This window comes from Stenella coeruleoalba, assembly GCF_951394435.1.
Source record: "Stenella coeruleoalba genome assembly, chromosome: 5".
Lineage (NCBI taxonomy): Eukaryota > Metazoa > Chordata > Mammalia > Artiodactyla > Delphinidae > Stenella > Stenella coeruleoalba.
The window spans coordinates 16072358-16098432 of record NC_137150.1 but is presented as its reverse complement, the minus strand read 5'-3'; the positions used below and the strand labels follow the sequence as shown (position 1 = coordinate 16098432).

At 39.2% G+C, this 26075-nt stretch overlaps 1 protein-coding gene and 1 long non-coding RNA gene across 18 annotated transcripts in view; one reads left to right on the top strand and one right to left on the bottom strand.

Moving 5' to 3' along the window:
- The window catches only part of MBNL1 (muscleblind like splicing regulator 1), a 176228-nt gene extending 165877 nt beyond the window's left edge, over nt 1–10351 (top strand). For all 17 annotated transcript variants that reach the window (XM_079921810.1, XM_079921809.1, XM_079921819.1 and 14 more), the window contains 2 exons: nt 3011–3085; nt 5678–10351. In XM_079921810.1, the coding sequence (XP_079777936.1) occupies nt 3011–3067 (57 nt within the window). In that variant the 3' untranslated portion in view covers nt 3068–3085; nt 5678–10351. The remainder of the gene's footprint in view (nt 1–3010; nt 3086–5677) is intronic.
- Nucleotides 1–26056, bottom strand: LOC307186559. The gene is made up of 3 exons (XR_013828406.1): nt 25941–26056; nt 22361–22463; nt 1–2007 (listed from the first exon to the last, which is right to left on the bottom strand). It is a non-coding gene; the product is annotated as an uncharacterized lncRNA (long non-coding RNA).
- Between the last annotated feature and the right edge of the window lie 19 nt (nt 26057–26075).

The window sequence follows — 26075 nt, the reverse complement described above, 5'->3', positions numbered from 1 at the left end:
TTTCTTAAAAACCAACTCTCGTAGGGCTCAGTCCAACAGCCCTGACGCACGTGGATTTCCCACTGAGGTCCGTGGGAGTCGCGTGTCTGTGAGGGCTGTAGAGGGTGCTTTAAGAGCATGGGGTCTCAAAGATACCTCTTGTTGGCCTACACATTCTCTCTGATGAGCGGCAGAATGCTTTTATGCCATTTATAAGTGCTCCAAAGTTGTCGCAGCTCCATTTCTAAAGCTACTAAAATGATATTTACACAAGCAATTCTCAGTTGGGCTCAATCCATCACGCAGGTGTTTCGACCAATCGAAATTATATAGGGTAGTGTATACAGGTGTTGAACTACAATGCGGCACACCTGAAACTTACCTTTTTTAAAATACAGGTGATTTTAAGGTTTTTGTTATAAGCATTTGATACATACAATTTCTTAGTTCTTGCCCAAATTCTTCATAAAAAGCAAAATATTTAAATGTGTTATCTATGCCACAAATGACCACTCTTGTAAATAGAGTTTGTTATAAATTCATTATAGTTTTATTCAATAAGCAGATTGCATATTCAAAATAGGTTAAATTTGTGTCCAAGTTTTGATTCTCAATGATTTAAGGGAAAAAATAAAATTCCTAAGTGCTCTTATTTCTGTAACTACTCAGCATAAACGTTGGAGGGTTATGAAGGAAAGAAAAAAAAGGCATCCAGTACGGCAAATTGAGTCATTCTATGTTCCATACAAGTTTATGGAGTGATAGATACACAGGGTATTTTTAAGTGGAAGGAATCTGTTTCAGAAATTTAAACTTTAGGATGTGAGTATTCAAAAGAAATTGATTATTAAAATATTTACATTTTAAAATCTGCATGGATTCAACCAGCGTTTTCTGCTCCTATTTAAAATTATGTTCTAGAAAATACTGGTTGAATCAAAGTCAAATTTATGTAAAGTAGGTTTGGGCTTGAATATATAGATATGTTTGTTATGAACGTAAAGTTCAGTAGGGTTAATAGCATATGAAAAAATCTAGAGGCAAATCAAGTTTCGGATAACCCCCAGACCAAGGTTAAATGTAGCCAAATGATTCTCAGACGAACCAGTATCAGATGGGAATCAACATGTTGCCCCTTTGGGAAAAGAAGAACAATTAAGTACCATCTGAATTCGCAGTTATTGCTATAAGGAGTAGCCACCCTTGTTTCTGTAGCGCACCGTGTACTGTTGAAGAAGAACTATAAGCTATTAGTATAGCCATTAAAAACTTTCAAAAGCAGCATGCCAAAATGGGTGTATTTTAAAGTTTCAGACAAGCTTTAAACATTTCTTGGCAAAGAATCGTTAGTTTTTCCGAAGCTTGTCAAAATAGCCCTGGATTTATGCTCACACATCAGACTCATTTACAAGAATGCTAGATTGTGCATCTGTGGCATGTTAGTAAGTAATCTATGGTAGAAATTTCTTAATGGAGTCAATGCAATCCGTTGATGGTGCAGATTAATGATGTTGAACTCTCTTGTGTGTACCATGTATGACTATAGAATTGCTGGTGTAAGCAGAAGTACAGCAAAGCAAATTTCAACATGCCCTGGCCACCTTGGTTGTAGGGGACACTTTACTTTTTGCATTGTGCTGTGACCATTTCATGCATAATCTTGGGTCTTCGTACTGTTTCACAACCAAAAGAAAGAAAAGGGAATGGATATATATATACACACATATATTATATCTACATATACATACATATGTATATGCCTACAGTACAGTAGCAATGCTGGAAATAGCTGATGCCACAAAATGCAGCCTGCATGCATGCAGAAGTTTATAGCTGGCCCTTCATCTGCATCGATTGGTGTTGAAGGTCCTTGGTATGTTTCGACAGCCCCATCCTTGATGCTTCTACACTGTTGGGTGCAACATCCTGTCCTGCAGCAGCAGGAAAAATGGTATGAGAAGCTTCATTATGCTTGGAGCACATTTTCGTGCCATTTGCCAATGCTGTAGAATTGTGTAAAGATATCATCTGAGAAATGGAAATAAAATAGAGACATAATTAATTTACACTCCAGACTGTGGACTGTAATATGTTGAATTGGTCTAGGACAACTAAATCGAAACAACAACAAAATGCCTTCATGTATGTGATTTTACTGTTCTCCCATCAACCTTGCCGAAATGGGATTCGGGCCATTTTAGAGATGAGGAAACCTAAGCATAGAGTAAGTGCTTTGCTCAAGGTTACACACCGGGAAATGGGTCACTAGTGTTAGAACCCGTGCTTTCACTCCTCTGATTGTCTTCGTCTATAGGATAGATGTCATACATCTGTCTCCCAGGATAGCAGTCATACTTCTGGGTTGGAGGAGAATCAGGCTACAAACTGGAAGATCTTGGCTTTTGGGATGATGGAAACAAGTCACCTCTATATTCCTTGTTGTATTTCCTTATTGTATTTTCTCTCAAGTTTTGTAATTCTCTTGCCCATTTAAAATACAATAAAATGTGCAATTAGGATTCAGAAATGGGTTCTGCAGTAGACTTAACACCGTTATCCAGTTCTTTTGAAATACTCCTTTATAATTCTTAGCTGGTACTTTTAACTTGGAAAAAAAGTTAGACACCATCAGTTGAATGAAAATGTAGAAACTGGTTGCACAAAAATAGGCAAGACATTTCTTACTTTACTTTTTGGATTACTGAATAACTGAAACCACAGGTGTGTGTGTGTAGGCCAACAAAAAGGGCTTCTTTCAATTACTGCTCTGCATGAATTTTTGATAGTTTTACTTCTCTTCCTAAAAACTGATAACATTTATAGAATAGTATTTAACACAAAGATTTTTAAAAATGAGTTGCTACTTTGGCATTAAGTTTACATTAACTTACTGTTATGTTGACCAGATAAGGACTGTCACCTCACAGCTGAATTTCACTTTTCTTAAAAAATTTAATATTAAAATGTTTTCATCTCTTGGTTGTTGGCTTGCTTGCATGGGTCATTCATTAAATAATTTTTTATTTGCTAGATACCCATAATATCTGCCGAACATCTGACTAGCCACAAGTATGTTACCCAGATGTAGAATTTTCATCACTACACAGTAAGTTCATTGTGTAATATAGAGTGTATATCCGTGGTAGTTTTTTTTTTTTTAAGATAACAGTTGTGTAATGCACTTAAGAAAATTTTATAAAATTTCAAAGAAAGTATTTATATAGAGCTCACAATTTTATCTTAGATGGGTTATGAGGAATTTTATCATGTGAATTCATAATAAATATGTTGATGTCACTTAAATATGTGTAATACTTAGGATATATTAATTTTGTTTTTATTTCATATTAGAAATAAACACAATAGTGAAGAAAAAAGGCAACTTAAAACTAAATAGAAGGCATAGATCAGAGGCTGGCAAACTTTTTCTTGAGAGATGAGATAGTAAAATATTTTTGGCTGCGTGGGCCATAGGGTTTGTGTTACAGCTGCTCCACTCTGCCACTGTCGCACAAAAGCAGCCAGAGACAACGTGTAAACTAAAAGGTGTGCTGTGTCCCAATAAAACTTTATTTACAAAAACAAGCAGCAGGCCAGATTTGGCTCACAGGCAGTAGTTTGCTGATCCCTGGTGTAGGTCAGCATTTATTTTATTCAAAAATTGCTCTGCTAAATCCTAAATGAGAACATGTACCCACTTTACCCCGTGCTTCGCCACACACAGGGTCATTAGAATATGAAGAGTCTGATTTAAATAAATATATTCACACACGGACGTATGTGCACGTGTACACACACACACACACACACACACACACACACACACACACACACACATATCTATATATCCAGGTAAACTTTAGGTACTTCAGAATAGTCACCCTGGAGGATCATATAATTCTGAAGATGTTGTCGTTTCTCAAATGATTTGAAAGTCTTGTGGTTTACTTTCAGACACATTGACTTAGATACTTGCAAAGATGACCATTTTTCATCCATAGAGCATATGTTTTATTCAGTATGCATGTGTTCAAGTTATCTACGTGCTCAGAAGTGTATTAAGTATCTATTTTTATATTTAGAAAGAGCCATAATGCTTAAAACTGAGTCTGGTAAATAAGAGGGGTGATCATTCTTTGTTGCTTCCTTTCATTCATTTATCTGTTCATTAACATATTTACAAATGATTTTTTGGTGCTACTGTGTGTTAATTACCAGGTCGAGGAAATAAAGATGAGTAGATGATGAGATAATGATGTAACTTTCAGCACTCTACATTAAAATAAGAGAGGTGTGAACACATTTCTCTTGGAGCAAAGATGAGGGAGCAGCTCTTCCTAACAGAGTCAGAAATTAAGTGAATTTGGACAATCAAGATTGTTACAGAGTGAAGCGAGATGTCACGGCCTTACAGAAGGGACAGAGGTGTTGAGTCAGGAGATGGGGCAGTTCAGAGGCCCTTGAGCATAGCAACAGCTGGTCAAAGGGTGAACCCACGTAGGAGAAGTGTATAGATGAAATCTGAGAGCTGTTTAAGAAAGAAATAGACTCAATCTGAGAAGTACTACCAGAGACATGCTGCAATCCTGAATTAAATGACTGAAACTGATTTTTGTGTTTCGTAAGTTCTCTCAATGCAGTTCTGATAATGTTTATTATTCTGAACAATAGCCACATTTTGAATAAGCACATCGCTTTGTGGTCTGTAGGTTTGGAAATAGAGTTGTCTTTTTGACATGTTAAAAGAAAACTGTTTCAAGCTTTTATAGTCAGTTGGGTGTGTTTGATATGTATATCTGTAACTACGTTCCATTTCTTAGCAATAATCCAGGTTGAAAAAAAAAGATAGCAAATGGCCGTAAGTTCATCAATTAGCAAAACAGTGGATTTGTGTGTATTGAAACTTAGGCTCTTTAATGTTCTATTTAACAAATGATTACTCATTTTCATGAGGAGTTACAGTATTTAAACTGGTTTTTGAGTGCAGCAAAATCGTGATTTCTTTCATTCTCTAGGTTGTGTGCTAAAGCATATTTTAATATGTAAAGATTCTCTGGGAACAAATTTCATGTAAAAACTGGAACTCAGTTCACAGGTGCATTGTAATATCAGTTCAACCTTAATTTGTCAGGAGCATAAGGAACAATTTTTATTTTCTTGCCTTTAGTGGGAAAAATCCAAACTTTATCCAAAACAGTCATGTAGAGTATCGTTCTTTTATTTTTTTCCAAACACGTACTGTGCTAATCAAGCACCCAAAGAGAGCAAATTGTGTTTAACAGAATTGTTGCATGGATTTTAATTTCGTGGGCCAAACCATTACTCTTGAAACCTATTAACCTTTAGAAGTAAAATAAGTTGTAAGTTCTGCCCCACAATGACAGTGGTAAAAAGAGCTCTACTACATTATGCCCCTTGATTCGACAAATGTATTTTATACTTTGAGCTTGGTGTTGGGTGATATTTGTTCAGAGTCTACAGTTTTATTAAGCTGTGCATGTCATTTTATTCTCGAAGAAATGATAAACAAATGTAGGTCCTTTGTACTTGTGAAGTGTTTTTTGTTTTTACATGAAGATACAATATACACGTGTTCACTCTTTAAACCAAGAAATAGAGTTTTCATGTTGAATGCATATTGGAAACTGCTGTTAGATATTGGCTGTTTTAACGAAGATTATCTCTTTTTCCCTTGCAGATCATGCTAAGGAGGAAAGGACAGTGTGCTTGGTTAGAGTAAAGGACGAGGTCATTAGCCATAGTGTATATACCGTCAAGCAACACACACAAAAACCCCTCAGCCACAAGACATCCGCATATTGCATGTTAACCAGAAGACAAGACAACATGGAAATCCACTGCACACTGTTGCCTATACACTTTGTACATTTAATTGATATTTGTGCTGAGGTGATATTCCTGTCTAAAAGAACAACATTGTCTTTCTTTTCTAGCACAGAGTGATGCATTCAAATATGCAGACCTAATTAGTTTCCTGTATATTCATGCCATCTTGAAAAGACAGACTATGGTGTAACCATGATTCTATTATGTATTGGTACGTCTGTAGACCAAGATATAATTTTTTAAAAATAAGTTTATTTCTTTCAAGGTTTACAAATAACAAAGGTGCACCTTGTATTTAAAATTGCCATTATAGATGAGAGCGTGCATGCACAGTCATTTTTGTTTAAGAGTAATATTTTTAATGTAGTAGATTTTAAGATGTGGTGAGGGAGGGATCTGACAGAGATGAATGTGCCAAGCAAAACCACAACTGTGTATCTTTTAAAGCACATCATGGCTTTAAGTACCATGTTGTTAAGGATTCTCATGAAGTGCCATAGACTGTACATCAAACTAGAGTATTATTTCTTCAGTGTTATTGTTTTCGGAGCCACATTTTGTTGCTTATTTGCTAGTACTAATCAGTCAAAGGGCACCATTCTTTTTTTTTTTCCTTTGTTTTTTTGGAAACCAAAGCTGTCTCAGAAATGGCCGATTTAACTTTACAGTAACAAAATAGACAGCACAATACAAACTCTCTCAATACAGATAAACTCACACATACTGGAGATATATATAATAGATATATATATATAAAATTATTTTAATGCATTGTAGTGTAATATTTATGCATACTATACTGTATAACATGTTATTCAAAAGGGATATGCCATTTCTGAGACACGATAACAAAAAAAAAGTTGGAGGAAATTATTTTGCTTCTATTTATAGCTCTGTCAAAAGTCAGAAGACTCTAAATGCTTTGCAAAAATGGTTTCACATTTGCTTAAAGGCTTCATCACAGTCACATTTAAAATAGTGACTCTAAACAAAGAAGAAAGCAGCACTCATCAGATGCATGATAAACCAAAATATGAAAATGGGAAATGTTTAATTAACCTAGTCACTGGGTGGGTTAAGTACATGGGTGAATTTTATATGTGATTTGTTTTGTTTTGTTTTGTTCAGATTTACTGCTTATAGCCTTAGAAAGCCTTTTACAAAATTAAAAAAAAAAATAGATGTGCATTCAGTTTTTAAGAATGGATTCATCCAAAGGAATTCCTTTTTTGTGGTTTGGATGTTGCAGCTAGTAAAGGATATTTTTGCTCTGTTCAGCAGTTCTAAAAATTGCTGAAGTAGGGGCCAGGTCACTGGTAGTTCTAGTATGGAATGGGAGAAGTGAAAGTTCAGTTCTAGAACTTTCCATACTTCCAAGTTTACTGCAAGTTTTTATGCTTGAGAGAGATGCTTTCTAATATAAGACTGATGTGTTGATTTTACTGATTGTACTGTACATCTATTAAAGCCTTAGATTATTACATTACGGGTTGGAACCCATACCAATGTAATTTCAATCGTGTTAAGAGAGTAATGGTGACTCCATATGTTATTGTAGTTAGTTACATTATAGAATATTACTTATTTTTCTTGTTAAAATGTAGTTTTTCATTTCCTACATTTATTAGATTTCATTTTCTATTAACAATTGAATACCATTTCAGTTTATAGACTCTTGTTTTATTAGATTTTACCGATGAATTTTTCAAAATACAAAAAAAAATTAAAGTAGTTTTTCCTTCATAACATACTCAGTTTTGAATTACATGTAGTGTCATATGAATATTCGTATTATTGTTAACTAAATGATTTATATTTTACTGATTTAATATTAAAGTGTAAGAATGTCAGTCATTGTTAGTTCTTGTCTAGTTTTCATTAAAAGAACAAAGATCTTTTATATGGATATCTTATAAATATATAATCATTGCTAAGTAAGAAGTTAAGTTGTTGCTATCGCAACAATCCTGGCAGACAATTGAGTAATATTTTGATGATTTATTTTGTTTGTAATTAGTTATTATAAGAAGATCTAGATCCTAGATATTAGAATAAAATTTATTTTCTACTGTATCCATTTCAAATGTTAAAGTATTGTTTAATATTTTTGAAATCCCTGAATATCAGGCCTTGTTATAAATAAGCTGCATAATCAATAAATAGAACAAGGGACTTTTTGTTGATAATCCAAATACTCAAAGTTTACGTAATGAGAATTATAGCGTGTGTGCAAACTCTTGAGGGTTGATTATGCTGCAATTTAGCATGTTGGAACGTCTAGAGAGAAGGTTGACTTTTTGCACTTCTGTATATAGTCAAAAGAGAGAAACCTGTATAATAGTAAGATCTTATTTTGAATAAAAACGTCTATAATTACAAGGAGTTTTGTTAAGGCTAATACAATGACAGACTGAGCAAAATTGCTTGCAAAAGTGGCACAGAGTTAGCACTCCATACCCCTTCAAACATGTTGCTTTGCTTTTTGTGGACAGCTTGTAGTTTGCCAGGATTTTTTCAGCTGGAAAGATATGCCATCCTTCCGAGATCTCATGACTGACAAAAACTCCATTGGGCCAAATCTGCCTGAAGATCATTACCAAAACTAGCAGGTACTTCAACCATTAAGGTGAAATCATGGATCAAATATTCCTTACATTTTTCAAAACTACTGCATGTTTAAAACTTCAACAAAACAAAAAAGAGACAGAACTATACTAAGGACATATACTATTCAAATCAGTTTCTGCCAATTTCAGTGGTTTATTGTTCACAAAAAAAAAAAAAGAAAAAAATCTTCAAAACAAGTATTGACTTTCACAAAATTTCAACCATAAACAGGCAAACCAAACAGCACACAGTAGCTATAGTTGTTATGTGATTGTTTTTTAATTGCTGTAGGATCCTGTTCTTTCAGCAGGTGAAAAAGATAAAACACAGTTCAAATTTCATGGTTTTAATTTTCAACTCAGAAGCACTCAAAAAAGCAAATGTGATAGTGGGCACTTGTTTAATGAATTAGTGTATCCAGCCCTCACTCCAGCGGGTTATGGTGTTGCACTTACCAGCAACCCTACGCTTTCATCTGCTGAAAGGACAGATGTGCTTGGTTTTACTATTATGTAATCACAACTTACTTTCTGCTTGTAGTTGCTTAAAATTATGTATTTTGTCTTGGGCTGCAATTTGTTTTATGCTTATTTTATTATTACTGCAGTAGTTGACTTTGCTGTATGGAAAAATAAAGTGAAATTGCCCTAATAAAACTTCTCTTTCTTAAGTATATTTGTGTATCTGAGATTGAAGAGTAAATTATTTTTGTGCGTTTGAAGCATCCATGCATGTCTGTCTTGACGAACATCATGATGTAGAAATTCAATGTAAGGTGTTAACTGATGGCAAGTAAGGCACTGACTATCTTCCCCACTAGCCTCTCAGACCAAGAGGGAGAATCTGAATCATGATGTATTGCCACCCACTGCCCAGTGTTCTCTGAAAAATCTCATCCTCCTTTCCTCTGACACTTTAAGTGCTGTTAGATAGATTTTAGATGCTGGAGGGGAAAATTCTAAGGGAAAAAAGGAAATTCTCATCAATTCTTTCTGTAAACGAAATTTTATTTGCCTGACTGCCCCAGGAGACTGGCACTGGATATCAGGCAATCTGAGAGAATATTTCAATAAATGCAGTAATGATGACACTTGATTCAGAGGGATACAGGTTTATGCACACACACAGCTGAACCAAGCCATGACATGACTCTTGGTTATGTGTGTGTGCGTGTGTGTGTGTGAGCTTTTTAAATGGTGAATTAAAAATTCTGTTGAAGTAAAGCCTGGTATCCCACATGGCTTTGCATTTTGCAGTTTTCTCGGATAGTCAGTGAAAGCCAGAGTTCCAATGTGAAGAAATTTGCTCATTTGATCATTTAGTGCTACTCTGTGCGACTGTGTCACTTGACATTTATTTGGTCAGAGCCTACAAATTCTCCTTTGTAGGTCAATGCTTGTTTTCCAAAACGTACTGCAATAAAAATAACTGCATTACTTATGATTAATACAGTTCTGTGACTGGCTGAGTTCTGTGGAACACTTCTGTTATTTTCAGTGGACTCAACTACTCAAGGTGCTGCGCCCCAGAGAGTAGCTGCCCTGGGGGAGATTATCTAAAGCAGGGGTTCACAGCCTTTTTGAGTAACAGCAAAACATCTGGCTCCTCTCCAATTAGTGATAGTACTTTTGGGTAACTTTTAACTGAAAAAATACGGTAACAAATAGCAATTGTAACGTTTTTGTTAATCACAACAACATATACATGCATCTGAAAAACAGTCATTTGAGATACTCATTCTCCAGACAATGCTTATTGTTCAGAAGGAGTTATTACTGCAGGGACCACTAGGGGTCCTCAGCTCACAGGATGGGGCCCTGTCTTAGAAGTCTGGTTTCTTATCTCATTACAGACCCTTGACATTCACGGAGTTTACACCTTGGAATGACCCTGAAGATCAGTGACAATCTAAATTTGACTGAGGCGCACCTTCATACAGGAAATAGTCACTCAACATGGGAGTGAACCTGTAGGACAGTCAGCAACGAGATTTTGCTATTTTTCTACTTTTTTTTTTTTTTTTTTTTTGCGGTACGCGGGCCTCTCACTGTTGTGGCCTCTTCCGTTGCAGAGCACAGGCTCCGGACGCGCAGGCTCAGTGGCCATGGCTCACGGGCCCAGCTGCTCCGCGGCATGTGGGATCTTCCCAGACCGGGGCACGAACCCGTGTCCCCTGCATCGGCAGGCGGACTCTCAACCACTGCGCCACCAGGGAAGCCCTTTCTACTTGTTTTTACTCCACTCACTGATGAGTCTGAGGCAGTCACTTTACTATTTGAGACAGTCTATATGTTCTGGAGAAAAATTATAATGTTCAAGATTTGGAAACTTATTACAGCCTAGAACACATCCACTTTAATGTTCAAAGTCCGCGTATTAATATGAAGGGATACAAAATGCGAAAGTTGGAGAATTAAATGTTAAAGGATTTGTTTTGACTTTTCTTGACCTTTCAAAAACACTGAACCTCCCTGAAGTGACTAGAAAGTGGCCTTGTGCTACGGCTGGCCTCAGCCCAGCCTCCAGCATACGGCCCTCGCTATGGTTGGTCCCAGCTATGCAGCACTTGGGGTGGGCAGTAAATAAATCTGAAGCTACCCTCAGGCTGTAGCTGTGTGAGGCCACACCGGGCCACAGCTTACAACTCCAGACTTATGAGTTGGACTCTAGGTTCTCAAAGGGCCCTGTGTGTTCTGAACTCCCGAAGAGCAAAATCTAGATGTGTGCTGGGGCCGATGGGGGCCCAGGGCTGGAGAACTCTCCTTCCTCCAAGCCCTGTAGCCAAACTCCCTCAGAGCTGGCACTTGCCCCGGACACCTGGCATCCTCAACTGCCCTGTCCTACCCTTTGCCTGTCCTCCACCAGGGGGCTGAGGCAACCAAGGGGGTCAGAGCTACTCCTTTTTGTCTTAGGAAGCAGCCCCCTCGGTTCTCTTCCTTTTTTGTCGTATGAGCTTTTTCTTTATTCATGGGATATTTTTCTTTGCTAATTAAATGTTGGGGAAAAAAATATAGCCTGCCCTTGAGTGTACCATTTTAGGAGAAAAGAGCAGTGGCAGATTAGAACACAGACAAAATCTGTTACTATTAGTGACCTATTTCGGTTTTTCAGAAAAAATTTACTGAAGCAAGTGCGGTCAGTTTCTTTCTCCCTCACTGGGTTTCATAATGACAAGACAGAATTTCTAACAGGTAGAGAATAAACCTGAAGGTTCGTCCATGGTGGTGGGGGGCCACCGGGTTGTTATGTGAATTCTGACTGCTGTCGGTCACAGGTGCCTCTTGGTGGAGCCTGGGCTGTTGAATCCCTGCCCTTGGAATTTAGCAGAGCCTGGTGGCTGCGTTCAACTGCGGCTTCAGGTGGGCTTGTATGATTCCACTGCAAAGGGCACAATTTCACTGGAGGGAAATTTTAACTATTGCAACCACTGCATGTGCTGAGGTCATGAATTCATCTAGGAAATAAAAAAGCATAGAACACTTCCATAGAAGTGTTCCACATCTGGATGAGTCCTCAGACCCCCAAGTGCCTCGCTTATTAAATCTGTTCTGACACTAGATATACAGTTGCTATAGGGGAATTAAATAATGAAATATACCCCCCAAGCTATAGCTGAAAGGCAATTGCTTGGACCAGGGTAGCTGTGACCGAAATTACCCATGCAGACAGGATCCATTCACAGGAGAACACCGTGTTCACAAGGGGTGTAGAAATAGTGGTGGTGGTGCCTTTCAAGGTCTGGACCGCAGTCTGCAGAAGAAGTCCATGCTTGAACTTAAATGTAAAGCAATGCCGTGCCAAAGAACCAGAAAGTTAGCCAAGCAGATCTCCAAAATCTATTTAGAACAGCACACAGTACACTAGTCTAGAAAAGAGTATTATAAGTCTCTTGACTAAAGTCTTATGGTGAGAGACCCCTGAAGTTGCATAATATAACAGGACTTTAGGTTTCGGATGAAAGTAGAAGGACATCTGAGGAGCTTGACTTTAGGTTTTGGATGAAAGCAGAAAGACATCTGAGGAACTAGAAGCCTGCAGCAGAGGCTGAACAAAAGAAGCCTTTGTAATGGACAACTAGCAAATTAACAGTCGAAATCTGGACACGGTGAATGGGGCTTCAGTAACAGGAAGAACGTCAGCACTTGCCCTGCTTTGCCTTGGCACTGGGAGGCACTGCCTCTTCCTTTCACAAATGCAACCAATTCCCAGATGTGGGCTTAGGTGGACTCTGAAGATAGATAGAAGTAGTAATATCTGGAGGGTTAAGGAATGAGACAGAGAGAAGGGCACTTTTGACAACCTTGTGCATGTTAGCGGTGGGTACTACCCAGGGCCACCAACAACACAGTTGCTGGTCAAACCACAGGAAAAGAGTATAACCTCCTGAAATGATTATTGTTAAGACATGCATTGGAAGCTTCCTTAAACTCATAAAAATCAAAGCTACTCATTAGAAATGGCATTAAAGCACTGGGGGAGGCACTGCAAGTGGTTAAGATCAAGGGTTCTGCAATCAGTCCACCTGGACTCATGTCTCAAGTTTTCAGTTCTTTGACCTTGGCGGAGCCACATCACCTCTCTGGGACTCAAGTTTCCACCTTCGTAAGATAGAAAGAGCAATGAGAATATTTACCTTGCAGGGTTGCTGAATGGTTTCCAGACTGAATTACCTGGGGCATCATTAAAAAAGTATTGATGCTTGGTCCCTTCCACCAGACATTCTGATGTAATTGCTATGGAGGCAACTACTGGGTTAATGTATATAAAATGCTTAGAACAGTGCCTGGCATACAGCAAGAAATGGATACATGGTAACAATGATTGCTATTTTATCATTATCCATTTTTCAAATGACTCCACGTAATCTTTAATTTTCATCCTAGTTCTTAGGTTACACATCCCTTTCAAAGCAGCCATGGACATACTCCATTTGTGTCATCTCTAATTCTATCTTTCCTGTTCAGAAGTGAAACTCTATCTTCCTGTTATTTACCACCACAACAGGTCCTGCTCATTGTTGCAAATACAGCGAACATTTCAAAACTAGAATCAAGTGCTTTCTGACTCACTGAATATTTTAAATTCATGAGCCAGCGTGATATGATCACAGACCATACTTAACCATGTCAATTTGAAAGCGACCCTTTAGATGTACCTAAACTCAACTATTGGAATTCCCCCTTTACTTAAATCAAGATCAAATCATAGAATGGATGCCTTAATGATCATGAAAACTGTGTCATTAATATATTTAAAGTGTTTTATTATATTTATCAAAATATTTCTAATTACATTTGAGTGGCACTACTATATTTATCATATTTCATCATAGGTTTAGTTTAGATGCTTAAATTAGCACTGACTCGGCTCCATAAACACACATAAGAATCTAGCCAGAATTGGGAGATTGGGATTGACATATATACACTAATATATATAAAATGGATAACTAATAAGAACTTGCTGTATAAAAAAATAAAATTCAAAAACAAACAAACAAAAGAATCTAGCCAGGCACCATGCTGGGCTTGAGCTGCAAGGTTGAAAGGCAAGAACCTCACAGGGCAATGACTAAAACAAGACGTATAGGCCACTGCATACACACGGAGCTAGTATTTCCTACCTCCCACTCCTGCTCCAAGCCCTTAACTGAACCACAAAATAGATTAGAATAGGTTAAATGAAAACCACCCTCTTTTCTCGAATACAATACTATGACTACTCTATTCATTATCCAACTCATTTTATCCTTAAAAAGTAACCTGAGAGGCGGAGGGGAAGATGGCAGAAGAGTAAGACGCGGAGACCACCTTCTTCCCCACAGATACACCAGAAATACATCTACACATGGAACAACTCCTACAGAACACCTACTGAATGCTGGCAGAAGACCTCAGACCTCCCAAAAGGCAAGAAACTCCCCCACGTACCTGGGCAGGGCAAAAGGAAAAAGAATAAACAGAGACAAAAGAATAGGGACGGCACCTGCACCAGTGCGAGGGAGCTGTGAAGGAGGAAAGGTTTCCACACACTAGGAAGCCCCTTCACGGGCGGAGACTGCGGGTGGCGGAGGGGGATAGCTTCGGACCCGTGGAGGAGAGCGCAGCAACAGGGGTGTGGAGGGCAAAGCGGAGAGATTCCCGCACAGAGGATCTGTGCCGACCGGAACTCACCAGCCCGAGAGGCTTGTCTGCTCACCCGCCGGGGTGGGCGGGGCTTCGAGCTGAGGCTCGGGCTTTGGTCGGAGCGCAGGGAGAGGACTGGGGTTGGCAGCGTGAACACAGCCTGAAGGGGTTAGTGCACCACGGCTAGCCGGGAAGCAGTCCTAGCTTGGAGGGAGTCCGGAGAAAAGTCTGGACCTGCCGAAGAGGCAAGAGACTTTTTCTTCCCTCTTTGTTTCCTGGTGCACGAGGAGAGGGGATTAAGAACCCTGCTTAAAAGAGCTCCAGAGACGGGCGTGAGCCGCTGCCAAAAGCACGGACCCCAGAGACGGGTGCAAGACGCGGCTAAAAGCGCGGACCCCAGAGACGGGCGGGAGACGCTAAGGCTGCTGGTGCTGCCACCAAGGGGCCTGTGTGCGAGCACAGGTCACTATCCACACCCACCTTCCGGAGAGCCTGTGCAGCCCGCCACAGCCAGGGTCCCGGGATCCAGGGACAACTTCCCCGGGAGAACGCACGGCGCGCCTCAGGCTGCTGCAACGTCACGTCGGCCTCTGCCGCCGCAGGCTTGCCCCGTACTCCGCGCACCTCTCTCCCCTGGCCTGAGTGAGCCAGAGCCCCCGAATCAGCGGCTCCTTTAACCTCGTCCTGTCTGAGCGAAGAACAGACGCCCTCCGGCGACCTACACGCAGAGGCGGGGCCAAATCCGAAGCTGAGCCCCGGGAGCTGTGCGAACAAAGAAGAGAAAGGGAAATCTCTCCCAGCAGCCTCAGAAGCAGCGGATTAAAGCTCCACAATCAACTTGATGTACCCTGCATGTGTGGAATACATGAATAGACAACGAATCATCCCAAATAGAGGAGGTGGACTTTGAGAGCAAGATTTATGATTTTCTCCTCTTCCTCTTTTTGTGAGTGTGTATGTGTATGCTTCTGTGTGAGATTTTGTCTGTATAGCTTTGCTTCCACCATTTGTCCTAGGGTTCTATCCGTCCGTTTTTTTTTTTCTTAATAATTATTTTTTAATTTAATAACTTTATTATATTTTACTTTATCTTCTTTCTTTCTTTCCTTGCTTCCCTCCTTCCTTCATTCCTCACAGCGTCCCTCCCTCCCTCCTTTCTTTCTTTCCTTCCTTCTTTCCTTCTTTTCTTCTTTCTTTCTTTCTTCCTTCCTGCCTTCCCTTCTTTCTTCTTTTTTTCTTTCTTTCTTTCTTCCTACTTCTACTAATTCTCTCTACTTTTTCTCCCTTTTATTCTGAGCCGTGTGGATGAAAGGCTCTTGGTGCTGCAGCCAGGAGTCAGTGCTGTGCCTCTGAGGTGGGAGAGCCAAATTCAGGCCACTGGTCAACAAGAGACCTCCCAGCTCCACATAATATCAAACGGCGAAAATCTCCCAGAGATCTCCATCTCGACGCCAGCACCCAGCTTCACTCAACGACCAGCAAGCTACAGTGCTGGACATGCTATGCCAAACAACTAGCAAGACAGGAACACAACCCCACCCATTAGCAGAGAGGCTGCCTAAAATCATAACAAGTCCACAGACACCCCAAAACACACCACCAGACATGGACCTGCCCACCAGAGAGACAAGATCCAGCCTCATCCACCACAACACAGGCACTAGTCCCCTCCACCAGGAAGCCTAAACAACCCACTGAACCAACCTTAGCCACTGGGGACAGACACCAAAAACAACAGGAACTACGAACCTGCAGCCTGCAAAAAGGGGACCCCAAACACAGTAAGATAAGCAAAATGAGAAGACAGAAAAACACACAGCAGATGAAGGAGCAAGATAAAAACCCACCAGACCTAACAAATGAAGAGGAAATAGGCAGTCTACCTGAAAAACAATTCAGAATAATGATAGTAAAGATGATGCAAAATCTTGGAAATAGAAGAGACAAAATGCAAGAAACATTTAACAAGGACCTAGAAGAACTAAAGATGAAACAAACAATGATGAACAACACAATAAATGAAATGAAAAATACTCTAGATGGGATCAATAGCAGAATAAATGAGGCAGAAGAACGGATAAGTGACCTGGAAGATAAAATAGTGGAAATAACTACTGCAGAGAAGAATAAAGAAAAAAGAATGAAAAGAACTGAGGACAGTCTCAGAGACGTCTGGGACAACATTAAACACACCAACACTCGAATTAGAGGGGTTCCAGAAGGAGAAGAGAAAAAGAAAGGGACTGAGAATATATTTGAAGAGATTATAGTTGAAAACTTCCCTAATATGGGAAAGGAAATAGTTAATCAAGTCCAGGAAGCACAGAGAGTTCCATACAGGATAAATCCAAGGAGAAATACGCCAAGGCACATATTAATCAAACTGTCAAAAATTAAATACAAAGAAAACATATTAAAGGCAGCAAGGGAAAAACAACAAATAACACACAAGGGAATCGCCATAAGGTTAACAGCTGATCTCTCAGCAGAAACTCTGCAAGCCAGAAGGGACTGGCCAGACATACTGAAAGTGATGAAGGAGAAAAACCTGCAACCAAGATTACTCTACCCAGCAAGGATCTCATTCAGAGTTGATGGAGAAATTAAAACCTTTACAGACAAGCAAAAGCTCAGAGAGTTCAGCATCACCAAACCAGCTTTATAACAAATGCTAAAGGAACTTCTCTAGGCAAGAAACACAAGAGAAGGAAAAGACCTATAGTAACGAACCCAAAACAATTTAGAAAATGGGAATAGGAACATAAATATCGGTAACTATCTTAAATGTAAATGGACAAAATGCTCCCACCAAAAGACACAGATTGGCTGAATGGATACAAAAACAAGACCCATATATTTGCTGTCAACAAGAGACCACTTCAGACCTAGAAACACATACAGACTGAAAGTAAGGGGATGGAAGAAGATATTCCAATCAAATGGAAACCAAAAGAAAGCTGGAGTAGCAATTCTCATATCAGACAAAATAGACTTTAAAATAAAGACTATTAGAAGAGACAAAGAAGGACACTACATAAGGATCAAGGGATCAATCCAAGAAGAAGATATAACAATTGTAAATATTTATGCACCCAACATAGGAGCACCTCAATACATAAGGCAAATACTAACAGCCATAAAAGGGGAGATCCACAGTAACACATTCATAGTAGGGGACTTTAACACCCCACTTTCACCAATGGACAGATCATCCAAAATGAAAATAAATAAGGACACACAAGCTTTAAATGATACATTAAACAAGATGGACTTAATTGATATTTATAGGACACTCCTTCCAAAAACAACAAAATACACATTTTTCTCAAGTGCTCATGGAACATTCTCCAGGACAGATCATATCTTGGGTCACAAATCAAGCCTTGGTAAATTTAAGAAAATTGAAATTGTATCAAGTATCTTTTCCGACCACAATGCTATGAGACTAGATATCAATTACAGGAAAAGATCTGTAAAAAATACCAACACATGGAGGCTAAACTATACACTACTTAATAACGAAGTGATCACTGAAGAAATCAAAGAGGAAATTTACAAATACCTAGAAACAAATGACAATGGAGACATGACGACCCAAAACCTATGGGATGCAGCAAAAGCAGTTGTAAGAGGGAAGTTTATAGCAGTATAAGCCCACCTTAAGAAACAGGAAACATCTCGAATAAACAACCTAACCTTGCACCTAAAGCAATTAGAGAAAGAAGAACAAAAAACCCCCAAAGTTAGCAGAAGGAAAGAAATCATATAAATCAGATCAGAAATAAATGAAAAAGAAATGAAGGAAACAATAGCAAAGATCAATAAAACTAAAAGCTGGTTCTTTGAGAAGATAAACAAAATTGATAAACCATTAGCCAGACTCATCAAAAAAAAAAGGGAGAAGACTTAAATCAATAGAATTAGAAATGAAAACGGAGAAGTAACAACTGACACTGCAGAAATACAAAAGACCATGAGAGATTACTACAAGCAACTCTATGCCAATAAAATGGACAACCTGGAAGAAATGGACAAATGCTTCTAAATGCACAACCTGCCAAGACTGAATCAGGAAGAAACAGAAAATATGAACAGACCGATCACAAGCACTGAAATTGAAACTGTGATTTAAAATCTTCCAAAAAACAAAAGCCCAGGACCAGATGGCTTCACAGGCGAAGTCTATCAAACATGTAGAGAAGAGCTAACACCTATCCTTCTCAAACTCTTCCAAAATATAGCAGAGGGAGGAATACTCCCAAACTCCTTCTACGAGGCCACCATCACCTTGATACCAAAACCAGACAAGGATGTCACAAAGAAAGAAAACTACAGGCCAATATCACTGATGAACATAGACGCAAAAATCCTCAACAAAATACTAGCAAACAGAATACAGCAGCACATTAAAAGGATCATACACCATGATCAAGTGGGGTTTATTCCAGGAATGCAAGAATTCTTCAATATACACAAATCAATCAATGTGATAAACCATATTAACAAACTGAAGGAGAAAAACCATACGATCATCTCCATAGATGCAGAGAAAGATTTCCACAAAATTCAACACCCATTTATGATAAAAACCCTGCAGAAAGTAGGCATAGAGGGAAGTTTCCTCAACATAATAAAGGCCATATATGACAAACCCACAGCCAACATCATCCTCAATGGTGAAAAACTGAAACCATTTCCACTAAGATCAGGAACAAGACAAGATTGCCCACTCTCACCACTCTTATTCAATATAGTTTTGGAAGTTTTAGCCCCAGCAATCAGAGAAGAAAAGGAAATAAAAGGAATCCAAATCGGAAAAGAAGAAGTCAAGCTGTCACTGTTTGCAGATGACATGATACTATACATAGAGAATCCTAAAGATGCTACCAGAAAACTACTAGAGCTAATCAATGTAGTAAAGTAGCAGGATACAAAATTAATGCACAGAAATCTCTTGCATTCCTACACACTAATGATGAAAAATCTGAAAGTGAAATCAAGAAAACACTCCCATTTACCATTACAACAAAAAGAATAATATATCTAGGAATAAACCTACCTAAGGAGACAAAAGACCTGTATGCAGAAAATTGTAAGACACTGAAGAAAGAAATTAAAGATGATACAAATAGATGGAGAGATATACCATGTTCTTGGATTGGAAGAATCAACATTGTGAAAATGACTCCACTACCCAAAGCAATCTACAGATTCAATGCAATCCCTATCAAACTACCACTGGCATTTTTCACAGAATTAGAACAAAAAATTTCACAATTTGTATGGAAACACAAAAGACCCCGAATAGCCAAAGCAATCTTGAGAATGAAAAACGGAGCTAGAGCAATCAGGCTCCCTGACTTCAGACTATACTACAAAGCTACAGTAATCAAGACAGTATGGTACTGGCACAAAAAAAGAAATATAGATCAATGGAACAGGATAGAAAGCCCAGAGATAAACCCATGCACATTTGGTCACCTTATCTTTGATAAAGGAGGCAGGAATGTACAGTGGAGAAGGGACAGCCTCTTCAATAAGTGGTGCTGGGAAAACTGGACAGGTACATGTAAAAGTATGAGATTAGAGCACTCCCTAACACCATACATAAAAATAAGCTCAAACTGGATTAAAGACCTAAATGTAAGGCCAGAAACTATCAAACTATTAGAGGAAAACATAGGCAGAACACTCTATGACATAAATCACAGCAAGATCCTTTTTGACCCACTTCCTAGAGAAATGGAAATAAAAATAAACAAATGGGACCTAATGAAACTTCAAAGCTTTTGCACAGCAAAGGAAGCCATAAACAAGACCAAAAGACAACCCTCAGAATGGGAGAAAATATTTGCAAATGAAGCAACTGACAAAGGATTAATTTCCAAAATTTACAAGCAGCTCATGCAGCTCAATAACCAAAAACCAAACAACCCAATCCAAAAATGGGCAGAAGACCTAAATAGACATTTGTCCAAAGAAGATATACAGACTGCCAACAAACACATGAAAGAATGCTCAACATCATTAATCATTAGGGAAATGCAAATCAAAACTACAATGAGATATCATCTCACACCAGTCAGAATGGCCATCATCAAAAAATCTAGAAACAATAAATGCTGGAGAGGGTGTGGAGAAAAGGGAACACTCCTGCACTGCTGGTGGGAATATGAATTGGTACAGCCACTGTGGAGAACAGTATGGAGGTTCCTTAAAAAACTACAAATAAAAAAAAAAACAAAAAACACAAAACTACAAATAGAACTACCATATGACCCAGCAATCCCACTACTGGGCATATACCCTGAGAAAATCATAATTCAAAAATAGTCATGTACCAAAATGTTCATTGCAGCTCTATTTACAATAGCCCGGAGATGGAAACAACCTAAGTGCCCATCATCGGACAAATGGATAAAGAAGATGTGGCACATATATACAATGGAATATTACTCAGCCATAAAAAGAAACGAAATTGAGCTATTTGTAATGAGGTGGATGGACCTAGAGTCTGTCATACAGAGTGAAGTAAGTCAGAAAGAGAAAGACGAATACTGTATGCTAACACATATATATGGAATTTAAAAAAAAAATGTCATGAAGAACCTAGGGGTAAGACAGGAATAAAGACACAGACCTACTGGAGAACAGACCTGAGGATATGGGGAGGGGGAAGCGTGAGCTGTGACAAAGTGAGAGAGAGGCATGGACATATACACATTACCAAACGTAAGGTAGATAGCTAGTGGGAAGCAGCTGCATAGCGCAGGGATATCAGCTCGGTGCTTTGTGACTGCCTGGAGGGGTGGGATAGAGAGGGTGGGAGGGAGGGAGACGCAAGAGGGAAGAGATATGGGAACATATGTATATGTATAACTGATTCACTTTGTTATAAAGCAGAAACTAACACACCTTGTAAAGCAATTATACCCCAATAAAGATGTTTAAAAAAAAGTAATCTGAGTATTGAAAAAATATTTATGAGTTAATATGTTCACTGTAGCATTTTTTCATAATATTAAAAACCAAGAGCAGTCTTTGTTTCAGTATTTAGGAAATGACTAAGTAAAGTATTAGGGAGTGTTTTGTATTTAAAAAGGATTTTTTCAAAAATGATTTGGTCACATAGGAAAGTAACTTTAGTGGTAGGATTATAGGATTATTATTTTTAAATTTTCTGGGTTTTCAAATTTTCTAAGCGTTTTAGTAAACATTTATTGCTTTTCATTTAAATTGCTTCATATTTTTTCCTTTACTGTTTACGATAAATTCATTTAAATTGTTTCTTAGAGCAGGCACCCATTTGAGTTGGTTTGCCAAATTCAGAGTATTAAAATGTGTTATCTAAAACATGCACTTATGTATCACTGTTAGTTGAAAATTGTATAAAATATCTTGCTGAATCAGTGAAATATGTATGTTATTTTAGGGAAGACTCTTAGTATAATCTTGTATAATCTTTGGTCTTAATTCTCCAAGATTATAACTAGTTTCTGGGTGATTATATCATTCACTATTTACATTTTATTTATGGCACAAATTTCTATTTTAAACCCATCAATCAATTTATTTAGGTGTTTTCCTCACCTTCCCTGTCCTCAGAATACTCTAAATCATCAAAATTGTTTCATATATATTTATTATAATTTAGTGGAAAAGACAAGTAAGTGTGCGGAACATACCTTAGGAAGATTTGCTAGCAAGGTAAGTATACTAAGCTGGGAGATGAGGGCAAAGTACTCTCCAAGGAGGTGACATTGGAGCAGAGACCTGAATGGAGTAAGGCAGCATCCTCTTACCTTGGAGGCATATCCTTTCCAGCCATCTCTCCTATTGAATGCTGACTCATCCTTTCTGCTTAATTAGATGCCACTTCCTTTAGAAGCATTCTTCTCTTCCTTTCTGACAACATGAAAGACACATTAGTTATTTCTTGCTTTACTTTCTCAGGGCTGATTGCTTTTACCTCCACTTCAGTACTTACTCTTCCTGATATTACAGGAAGACTATCACAACTTGGAATCTGCCCAAAGAAAGGCATTTTCTCACCAGGATTAGCCAGCCAGTCTTACTCATCTGTGTGTGGCATTCAGTGCCTAGCACTAGCTTTGTATTTAGGAGGTGCTGGTTGAAGGTTTGTTTACTTGAATTTTAATTAAATGTATCTCCTATCCTCGCTGAAAATGCAGATCAGGAACATTCTACCTAACTCTGCTTTTCAGGTCATGAAAACAATGCAACCACTGAATATCTAGAAAGACTGATGGCATTTCAATGTCTTCCATTGTTTGAAAAATTGTCTGGAGAAATGAGCTGGTATTTCCCAGCCCACAGCCCACTCTAAACTCCTTGAACTGTTCCACTAAAGAGAGTAATTTAGAATGTGTTTGTTTAAAGCTTTCCTCCCTCCTGAATACAAAAATGTGATTACCTAACTCATTACCTATGGAGAGGAGACTGTAGGAAGTAATATTCTGGTAGGGTGGGATAGCTTATGAGCATACTCTGATAAGGGATCTTGGTGAAAGAGAGAACATACATTTATAGTCTTTGTACACCCTTTAAAATATTTCTAACTGAGAGTCTGTTGCCTTGCATGCAGATGCCTTTCCCTATCATCCGCAGAACGGTTTTTATTTATGTATTTGTTTCTTTTCCCAGGCATCTCAAGCCTGTGTTAATTAGCAACAACAGGGGCACATAGGAGGAACATAAGCCATTTGCTTGTGAACAAGTTATAAGAATTGCAGTGGAAATTGATTTGTACAGAATATACACCTCCAGCCTGAATACTCTTTAATATATTTATCTTGTTTTAATTAGTTGGCTCTTTTTCTTCCTCCCTCTTCCCTCTACATTATTTCACAAGGCACTGAACTCCGATCACTATTTTTGTTGCTCTCAGCTCCCAGCAGAACCCTCCTTATGAAAAGGTGTAGTGAACAATTATTTCATCTGATGTGACTTAAAAGGGTCTGGGAAGCTGCTTCATTCCCCTACAATTTTCCCACCTTTTCACTTTTAATTACCAACCCCTGAATAAGAGATAAAATTTTTCATTCCATAGTTAATGATGATTTAAATACTTTAGAGACTTTGTGGGAAAAATGACTTAAATTCATGTTACTTTCTTTCTTTCCTCTCTCTCTCACATCCTTTCTTCATCTTTTTTTCCCCTGTTCTTTCTTTTGTAAGAATTTACAGAATGCTAATCTGTGTCCTGTTCTGTGATAGTCACTGAGGACAATACAATTAATCTGAATCAGTCTCCATGCTCAAAGACCCCAAAGAAGAGTTGGCAGGATATTTGTGCCAACAAAACGCTGCAGTTCAAACTGATGATTGATACACTAGAGGACTATGCAGACTGCTATGGGAAAGGAGAGGGCAAGGTCGCTGATCTCTAAGGAGCAATGGTAGAGAAGGAGCCCAGAAGATGAGTCTATGGAACACTAACTTCCCCAATTTTCCAGTTTTCCCACTGTCTAAAAAGTGCCCCTCTCTACAAGCTCTATCATGCTCGTGAGATACAGAAGAATACTACTATTTGCCTTCTGTAATTGCACAATACCCAAACCTTCAGTGTGTTGAGTCCAAAATGTGACCCCCTACGTTTTGGCCCCAGCAAATGATACTGTTCCTTTAACTTGAATTGATTGATGTGTTGGCATAAATGTGGATGGATATCTCTTTAATTCTCTGATTTGCCAATATCAAGTGCATACCCACCACAGGCGTGGGTAAACGTGATAATATTTTTAAAATACATGTAAGAGAAATTATTTAAATGCTTAACTCTTTGCATTTTTCCAAAACTCTGAAAGGCAGGCTTGATTATGTCTTATTTCAAATATGAATGGGTGAAAGAGTAAACCAGCTCTCCACAAAATTCAAACATCAATTCAGTCATTAGTCTCAACAATTTATTTATTCTTCTTTATTTCTCTAATGTTCTTATCTTAGAAAATGGATTGGTTTTGATTTAATCTTATTTTCCTTCTCTGGCTCACCCTCTGTTGGAAGTTCCCATAATCCTAAAATGATGAAAACTCTGGGCAGCCGCAGCTTTACCTGTGTCAGTCCCCGAATTACAAATAACGTGTCCTCTAATAACTGCAAAACACTTGCACAGACGAATCAATTATTTCGTACTTTAAGAGTTTCTCAGGATGGTAAAGTAACGAAATACAAGGGTTTAACATTTTCAATTAAAAAACCAAATATTTACCCAATGATTCCTCTAGGCTAAGCATGTGCTAGCACTGAGCACATGGAGACGAACGAGTGAGGCACTATTCCCGCCCTGATGGAGGACCGTTCAGTTGGGGAGAAAGGTACAAAGGCAGTAACGTAAGACCTAGGAACATTTAAGGCATAGGGCGACTGGTGGCATCAGGCACAAAATCTAGCTTGGGGTGTTCTGGGAAGTTCTCTCGGGGAGGTGCCAAGAGATGAGCCATTGCATCTAGGCAAAGAGGCTGGAAGAACATCCCAGGCAGAAAAGGCCACCTTAGCTAAGGCACAGAGGAGATAAGACAAGGCATGAGTCGAAAGGCTTCAACAGACCTGAAGTCATTATCACATGAAATGTGAACAGAGACAATGGGAAAGCTGGAGAGATAGGCCGGAATGGGGTCGTAGAAACCTCAGTAAAGTGTTTCTACTTTCAGAGTGCAGTTATGGACAGACGGCGCATTCTGGTTGCCACTGGCAGAAGATTTGGGAAGGCAAAACTAGCAACAGGAAAACCAGCTATTGGCGATGAGACATCATGATGGTTAGAATTAATGAATTCTTAGGGCCTTCTAGAAAACAGATGCCCAGGTGGATGGGGTTGGGGTGGGAATTGTGTCTGGAGGATTGAGGGTCCCTTCCCTCCAAGCTGGACGTGAGGTTCTGCTCTGCTTCACTTTCCTCCTATAGGGTCTCAGTCCCTTCTGCGCTCTGGACCAGGGGATCCCCAAACTTTACTGCCTCCAAACTGGAGGAGGGAGTCAGGTCAGAGAGAGCAGTGGACAGGGAGCCTGGGAGAGTTAGGGAGCATGGGGTGGGGTCCACAGTGCAAGGAGGCGGTGGCAGGTGGCAGCCACCTGGGCAGTCAGTTCCTGGCAGCGATGACCACAGAGAGAGCCACGCCCCCAAGGGCAACAGCATTCCCCCCAAAAAGCCTCCTGCATGGGATGGACCAGGCCCCCTTGGCAGGATACTTGGTAGTCAGCTGTGTGGGGTTGCCCAGCATTTCTGGGTATAGGGTGGTCTCTGTGCTCTGCTGGTTGGCGTGCTTCCTCACTAGCTTTGAGAGCTTGGTGTGGATGGTCTTGTTGGAAGATTCCAGCTTCAGGGCTGCCCTCAGGAAGAGGACGGCCTCGCTGTACTCACCTTGCTGGGCTTGCAGAAGAGTGCCTTGATGTCGCCTGGCAGGTGCTGGAGCAGGAAGCTGCAGGTGCACAGGACTGCACAGTGGTCCAACTTCGGCTGCAAGGCTGCCAGGTTGTTCTGACACTTCTAGAAATT